The sequence below is a fragment of the Dioscorea cayenensis genome, unplaced genomic scaffold, assembly GCF_009730915.1.
Source record: "Dioscorea cayenensis subsp. rotundata cultivar TDr96_F1 unplaced genomic scaffold, TDr96_F1_v2_PseudoChromosome.rev07_lg8_w22 25.fasta BLBR01000990.1, whole genome shotgun sequence".
In the NCBI taxonomy this organism is placed as follows: Eukaryota; Viridiplantae; Streptophyta; class Magnoliopsida; order Dioscoreales; family Dioscoreaceae; genus Dioscorea; species Dioscorea cayenensis.
Window position 1 is genome coordinate 39238 of NW_024087381.1, and position 7995 is coordinate 47232.

A 7995-nucleotide genomic window follows, 5' to 3' on the forward strand; every position below is an offset into this window, starting at 1 on the left:
GAACTAGTATTTGGAAATGATATGCTTCTTTTTCATTCTGATTTCGGACTCCCTGTGCTTTTTGTCTTCATGTTGGCGGGATATACCAAAACTCTTCCTCATTCTTGAAAAAAAAAACAGGTGATCCACCAAAACAAAAATATATATATTTAAGATTATGATAAGAAAAAGCACTAACTCAACATAGTATAGGGAAAATATTTTTCGCTATTTTTCAAAAAAAAAAATTAGAGAGGAGGCTTACAAATTCAGATCCCAATTAAAAAGATGATTCTATTGACAAGAAATGGCGGACATAATTAATCTTAATATTTTAAGTTTGAAATGAGTTGCCAAATTAAATAACATTGTTCTCGTTGTTGAAAAAGGTGGATAAACCACTTCTATTAAAAAAACAGAAAACAGAAAACAGACAAACCACAAATAACCACACTGGACCCCCCCAAAAACCACAGCAACACACTTGCCCCACAAGCAGTGAAGCAAGCAATACAAAACAAGACTAGCCCCCAAGGATATCCTCCAAAAAACAAAGAAATAACTGACTACTCCGTGGTAGAGCCAGGTGCCTCCTCGGCCGCAGTGTCACCCAATTCCTGCAGACTCCTCTGACCCACGAACTCAAGACTACGACGGACAGAGGCAATAGTATCTTCAATCTTCACCTTGACCAAATCTGCAAGAGCATCGAACCACAAGAGAAGCATACGATTAATATATAGAACAATGCAGTGTACAGGCAGAATTTTAGCATTAAAAATTCTATCATTCCGAGCAAGCCATAAATTCCACACTAATACCTTGACCACTAAATCCACCCAAATTCTATCGGCAAGTCGAACCGTGGTTCTCCAAGATAGCCAAAGGTTGCACATCGAGGTTGGAGGACCAGGCAAGGACAGTGACCTATTGAAACATCCCCAAACATCCAGAACAACTAGACATTGAAGGAATAAATGGTCAACCGACTCCACACCTGCATGACACATCACACACGTAGTTGTAGGCAGCGAGTTACATCTCCTAGTTGCCAGATTTTCTAGCGACAAGATCTTATTCTTCCAGACCATCCAATTAAAGATGTTGATTTTCTTAGGGCAGTTGTTTTTCCAAAAACATTTCGCCATCTCACAACACAGGCCACCGTCATTAAGGAAGTTATAGAGAGATTTCACTGAGAACAGCTTATTTCCAGTTAACGACCAGTATTTTCTATCCCTCTCATCCTGACGAGCAGTCCTCAACCTGTCCTGGATCTGAATGACATTCGCATTAACACAAAGGTTGCTCCTTTGACAGGTACGCTAAATCAGCAAAAGAGGCATCGTGCTGACCACAAAACCTATAAATGTCGGACCAAACATACATCGGGTCCCTACTGTCTAGCCATTGGTCTTTCCAAAAGAGCGTTTCCGTGCCAGAATAAATCTTACTCTTAATGCAGCATCTTAAAGTAGGCAAACCATTTAACACCCCTTTCCAGAAGAAAGGCACCCTCCCTCTACGGCAAGGGAACAAGTTCCAATTCGAACAACCATAATTAAACTGAATAACCTCCGCTCCTCCCCACCTTGGCTCGTTCATAAATTTCCACCACCATTTACAGAGGAGCGCCCAATTAAAGTTGTGAAGATAAAGAATCCCCCACCCCCCTGATCGCGGGCACGACAAATCACCTTCCAACTAACCAGCCTATATTTCGGCTTCTCAATATCCTGCCCGGACCACAAGAAATCTCTCCTGATACGATCCATCGCTTTAATAACCCAAGAAGGTAATCTAAAAATGGACATCTAGTAGGTTGGCAGTGCCGAGAGTACAGAGTTAACCAGTGTGAGTCTACCACCTAATGAAAGATGTCTGGTTTTCTATGAAGAAAGTTTACGGCGCACTTTAGCGATGATCCCCTCCCAATCTTGCTTACGTGGCCTTCTATCCGAGATGGGAAGACCCAAGTACATAACCGGGAGTAGCCTAGTAGCACAGTTCAAAGTATCTGCAACTGCAGTTTCAGGTAAGACCCCGGAGCTAACCGAATACAAGCATGTCTTGGAAAAATTTGCCCGAAGCTCTGACATCCCTTCAAAAAGGTATAATATTTGTTTCACTATTCTGAGATCCTCCAAGCCTCCAGAAGTTAACACCAGAAGATCATCTGTATAGTGCAGATTGCATCTACTCTTGAAAGCACCCAGAGGCACCCAACCAGTATCTTGGAATCCAGCGCATGTCTGAACATCTCACTAAGCACATCCGTGACCAGGACAAAAAGCAATGACGAAAGTGGATCCCCTTGTCTTAAGCCTCTTTGGTACAGAATGTAACCATTTGATGCTCCGTTAATCAACACATTAGCCTTAGACGAAGAAAGAATTCTCTCAATCCACGTTAACCATCGGGTCCCAAAACCCCTGGCTTTAAGTAGCCCCAAAAGGAAATCCCAATCCACCAGATCAAAGGCTTTGGCGAAATCCACCTTCAGAATGTGACCAGGCAATCTTCACTTATGCAAACTAAAAATTAGTTCCTCCGCAATTGCCACGTTATCAAGAATACAGCGACCCTTTAAGAAAGCGGATTGGACACTATCGACCAGTGTATCCATCACTATACCTAATCGCGTTGCTAAAATTTTAGAGATGATTTTAAGAGAACAATTGATTAGGCTGATAGGCCTATAATCCCCCGGCTCCTCAGGAGTCTCCACCTTGGGTATAAGAGCAATACTTGCCCAGTTAACACTTTCCAAGTTAGCTCTATCAAAGTAAAAATCCTTGCAAAATTTAAATATGTCTACTTTGATTGACACCCAACATTGCTTGAAGAAGCACATCGGGAAGCCATCCGGGCCAAGTGATTTATCCCCCCCAAGACTGAAGACCGCATTTTTATTTCTTCCGGAGAAAAAGGCCCCTCAAGCACCCCCAACTGTACATGTTGTTTGTTTTCAAAGAGTTTGGGAAGATCCACTTTGAATCTTGACTCCTTCTTACTACCAAATTGTTGTTGGAATCGCGCAACAAAGCTCCTCCTAATTTCTTTAGAATCAGATATCCTGATCCCGTCCAGTACAACACCCGGTATAAGATTATGGCTCTTCCGACCGTTGGCCACCGCATGGAAAAACTTAGTGTTGCCGTCTCCTTCCTTTAACCAATGCGACCTGGATCTTTGCCTCCAATATATTTCTTCTTGTTTATGTATCATCTCCAAAAATTACAAAAGACTTTGTTCAAGAGAAAGCTTAGAAGGAAATAACTCCCTGGACTCCTTAACAGTGTCTAAAGCCTCGATCTGATGAAGCAGGTCCAGCTTTTTGAGCTTGATCGAACCAAAGCTAAATTTGGCCCAAGTTCTTAATCGCTCTCTAAGGCCCGCTAACTTTTTAGATAACACAAACGCACCACAACCAACGTGAGCCATCTCTTCCCACCACTCTTTGACCCGATCCCTAAAACCTTCATCTGTGAACCAAACAGCTTCGAATCTAAAAGGCCTCGGATGGAAACGCATGCCACCCACCTCCAACCGAATAGGAACATGATTAGAGCAAAGCCTAGGAAGACTGTTTTGCAAGATTCTAGTGAAATGGTCAATCCAAGGTGAATTCACTAGGAATTATCAAGCTTCACCCAGATGGGGTTCGCCTGTCCATTCGTCCAAGAGAACCTTCTCCCAATTGCAGGTGGCTCACAGAGATGGAGATCCATCAGGAGCCTATTTGCCTCATGGATGTCGTGAAGATTAGGAGCCCCGGAGGTCTTATCCTCAATGGAAAACGTAGCGTTGAAATCCCCGCACAGCACCAGGGTACCCTCGAATCACCACAACAACTACAAAGCTCCTCCCAAAATGCGGATTTTAAAGTTCTCGCATTAGGACCATAAACCGTGGTACACCTCCATGTGAAGTTATCCCGCTTATCCAGAAACTTGACCGTGAGATTGAAGGCCCCCATCTTTTCAATCGTCCCAGCTAACGTGGCACCATTCCATCTAATAATCATACCACCCACTGAACCTTCAGCAGGTGGAAAAATGAAGTGATCTAAATACGAGCCACCGACCTCCCTCCACGTGGATAAAGATAGATCTGCTAGTTTAGATTCTTATAAACAACAAACCTCAGCGTGATGAAGGCTAAGAAAGTCTTTAACAAGGAACCTTTTAGCCGGTCTACCGAGACCCCTCACATTCCAAGAAACAATATTCATTAACAACCTTAAAGAACCCAGACCTCATCAGAGGTCTCCGCCTGACCTAATACAGGTGTTGCCCATGACAATTTAATTAAATAAATATCATGCAAGCATTCATTTTGAGATTCAGAGAACACAATACCACAAACATTACAATAACTACTGAGTTGAGCATTAGTCCAATATGAAAAAAGCAGGGGTTTAGAGGTCACACCTTCCACATTCCCATCCTGGGTCAGTTTTTTCTTAGACGATCTTGGCGGTTCTGGAATAAAACCCGCCTCCTCATTGAACCTGGAGGAAGGTTTCTTCTGCCGCTTACTCCTCCTGGATCCCTTAGCTGGATCATAGTTCCCTAACGAACTACCAATCTGAAGATCTGGCAGTAAAACCCTAAGGTTTTTTTCAAATTCTGATGCCGAGTCAACAGAATCCGCCCCAGTGCCAGAAGACTGCGTATCCACTCGTTCAAGTTCACTAGGTACCGCCTCAGTAATAATCCTTGAGATGCACAAATCAAGGAAAAGGGCCCACATACCCTCAGCAAATTGCTATGTAAAACCTGCAGGGGGAACCAGAACTGGCTTCACCGATATGTCGCTGAAGTTCACTTTCATATATGCGGGTCTGACACTACCCTCAAGCCCACTCACAATCTTAGGGTCTGGCCCACCCAAGGATAAGATCTCTGGCCTAACATTGCAATGGCCTGAACCCCCATTCAGATCAAGTTCTTGATTCAACCTAGGCCCCACAGGAACATGAGAGGACAACAATTTGGCTGAGCTCATACCCACATCACAAAAGAGTAATATCAAGCCCAGATTAAGGCCCAATTCCTCGGCAACCAGATCAATTAGCGTATCATCCTTGCCCTTAACCTTCTGCAGTAACCATGCCAGGCCCGACACCAAGTCCAGACAATCCTGGCCCTTAGCAGTGATATTACTCCCTAACAAAGGATCCACGTCACCATGATCCTCCCGATCCCGAGTCCGAGAGTCAACCTGGGACCTAACTAACGTATTCTCATTGACCTCGGATAAACAATCCTCACCACGTGCAGCATTATCTTCCAAAGTGCGCGGAAGAGACTTGCGCTCACGCCAACATTCGACACGTCGTTGCATGAGCCCTCGTCTTGTCACCATCACCAATCCATCTTTGCTCGGTTGTCTGCGCCCGTCTCTGTGCCCCGTCCAACCCACTTGGACCACCAGTCCGAGCCGATCGACTGGCATCTCCCCGCCGAGACTCGCCGCGGGAGCTCTGCTCAACCGGCGATGCCAGCCTCGGGATACTTTCTGATGCCTCATCGTGATCGCGGGAACAAAGCTCGACTAGGGATGGCAGAGTCCCCGATGCAGGCAATGCCACAGGTTTCCTCTTTAAGATGGTAATCCCCTCCCCCCTCACCGGGACAGTGGCACCTTTTCCTTGTATCTCCTCCGACACGCTAGTGTTACCCATCTTCTTCCCAACCAGATCCTCGGGTGTCCGGACAGGTCGAACATCAATAGGTTGTTTACCTTTAATAAAAGGAGCAACCATTTGAGAATCCTGAGGGTCCACCCTTTGGACATCACCTCCACCTTCACCCCCTTCTTCAGCACGTACCTCCCTGTCTCTCGATGAAAAGCAAGAAAAGCTTCTCTCTCCCCCGTGACCAAAACTAAATACTTACGCATACCGAAGGAGAAGTCAATCTCTAGTGGTAATGACACCCCCCGTCGGCAACGGACCAACACGGACAGGTAAAGTTTGTGAGGCACCAACAACTTTGACAACGCGATTAGCTCCCCCACCGGCCTCAACACCGGTTCAATAACTCTCCAGCACCAACCGTGAAGGGGTAAGTTCCAGCTGATCACCCACTGTCCGTCACCATCGGCCCGTCCCAAAGCTCCCAACTCTGCAGTCCAATGCGTTAAACTGAGCATGCACTTCCCATCCTTCGTCAGAGCTTCGAAAGTACCTAGCTTCACCACCTCCCTGACTTCCTCTCTACTCCCAAAAGGGATCAAGAAGGAGTTCTCATTGAGTGGCATGATAGGCCCCGCAACACTACAATTTAGGATGGATGTGATAATATCCAGCACACTCCCCTCATTGACAGCACCCACAATGGATAACACTGCAACTTTGGCTAACTCTTCTCTTAAGTTGTCGCTTTCCGGTGGAAGGGATAAGGATAGAGAAGCACGGTTGGTTTTCTTCAGACCCTCTAGCCCTGCAGCCTGCGAACCCAGGAGATTCTTCCCCGCTTCCGGTTGTTGCACCCCGTCCTTCTCTGGCATTATTCTAACAGCCCTGGGACTCACCTTCTTTGAACGCACATGCACTTGTTTCTTTCGTGGACTTCTGCGATCTTCCACCTGGCATCTCGCAGCAACATGTCCCACACACGAACACCTAAGGCACACCACTTGGTGCCTACACTTCGACGTTAAATGGGACGTCATGAAGCACCTTCCACAAGTGCCCTCTCTCGGCGACCGTGGTCTCTTAACCCCTACCTTAACAGCCTTCTCCATCTGAGACGCAGCACCCAGCTTCAGCTTAGACGAGCACTCTCCAGAAGAAGATGAACTGGCCACCTGTGTGTAAGACAGAGCAACCCTGGTCCTGTGTGACTCCTCCGACACCCCTAAAGTCCTACTGTCCCGCCGACCAGCACCATCTCCCCAGAGATCGCCTAAGAGGCTTCGCTGCACCATAAGGCTCGAGGAAACCTTCTCTTGATTTTGAGTTTAGTGTGCTGGCATTATTCTTCTATTGTGTATCTCAAGAGAAAAAGGATAAAATATACTTTCAGAAAACCCAAAAAAAAGAGGAAATTAAAAAAAAAAGAAAAAAGAAATCAACACTTGGCTATCAAGTTGGTTGAAAAGGAAAATTATGAAACAAACAATAGAACAAATCAAAATCATTGATAGAAGGAACTGATTTATGGTGATACGCTTCAAAGCTTGTTTGGTACCATTACTAATCTCATTAGGAACTTAAATTATCTCTTCTGGCTCTGATTCTAACTCCGACTCTTCTCCTATTTGTTTATCTAAGATGGTAGAGAGAAAGTTGTAATAGTCTCCTCCAGGATTGCATAACCTCTCTAGTGCCGAGCATCCTTTGATTATTAGTGATTCTAGAGCAGGAAGTAGTTGTTGGAGGCCTTCTGGGAATGACTTCAGCGCCTGGCAACATTTAATAGATAGACATTGAAGGGAAGTGAGGGCTTGTATCCCATCAGGTAGATACACCAGCTTGGGACAATTAGATATTTGTAAATTGCAAAGTGAAGTAAGATGTCCCATTTATGGCCACAAAGACTCGATGCCCCGACACCTGTCAATACTCAAGGACTGGAGTGATGTGGGACACGTGGGTAATTCTCTCATGGCATCACTGCCAGAAACATCAAGACTCTTCAGAAATAGTGGAACAGAGCCACCTTGTGATGATACACCAGTAAAATTCTTACAAGAACTAATTGTCAGATCATCGAGGAACTTCAAACTTTGTATCTTGTCAGGCCAGGACACCAGCTTTTCAAGCAACTCCACCTCTAGTAGTCATAGAGATGGAAGGTTCTGCAACCCAATGTCAATGATAGCTGATTGCAGTTGGCAATAACCAAACTCTCAAGAGATGACTTCATCGCCCTTATCTCCTCTTCATCTTCTGGTAAAAAAACCAACTCGTTAGTGCAAGACTTTATAGTCAAACGCTGAGGAGATTCCAACTGCTTGAAGAACCTTCTTACCTTGGACACGAGAGAGATTTGTGTCTCACAAAAT

The 7995-nt window shown here is 45.2% G+C and overlaps 1 protein-coding gene across 1 annotated transcript; it reads right to left on the reverse strand.

The window, feature by feature from the left end:
* Positions 1-545: 545 nt before the first annotated feature.
* On the reverse strand, positions 546-1754 carry LOC120255416. Its single transcript, XM_039263243.1, has 2 exons — positions 1689-1754; positions 546-1256 (listed from the first exon to the last, which is right to left on the reverse strand). Exons 1-2 carry the CDS (start codon positions 1752-1754, stop codon positions 546-548), a joined length of 777 nt encoding a protein of 258 aa, XP_039119177.1.
* Between the last annotated feature and the right edge of the window lie 6241 nt (positions 1755-7995).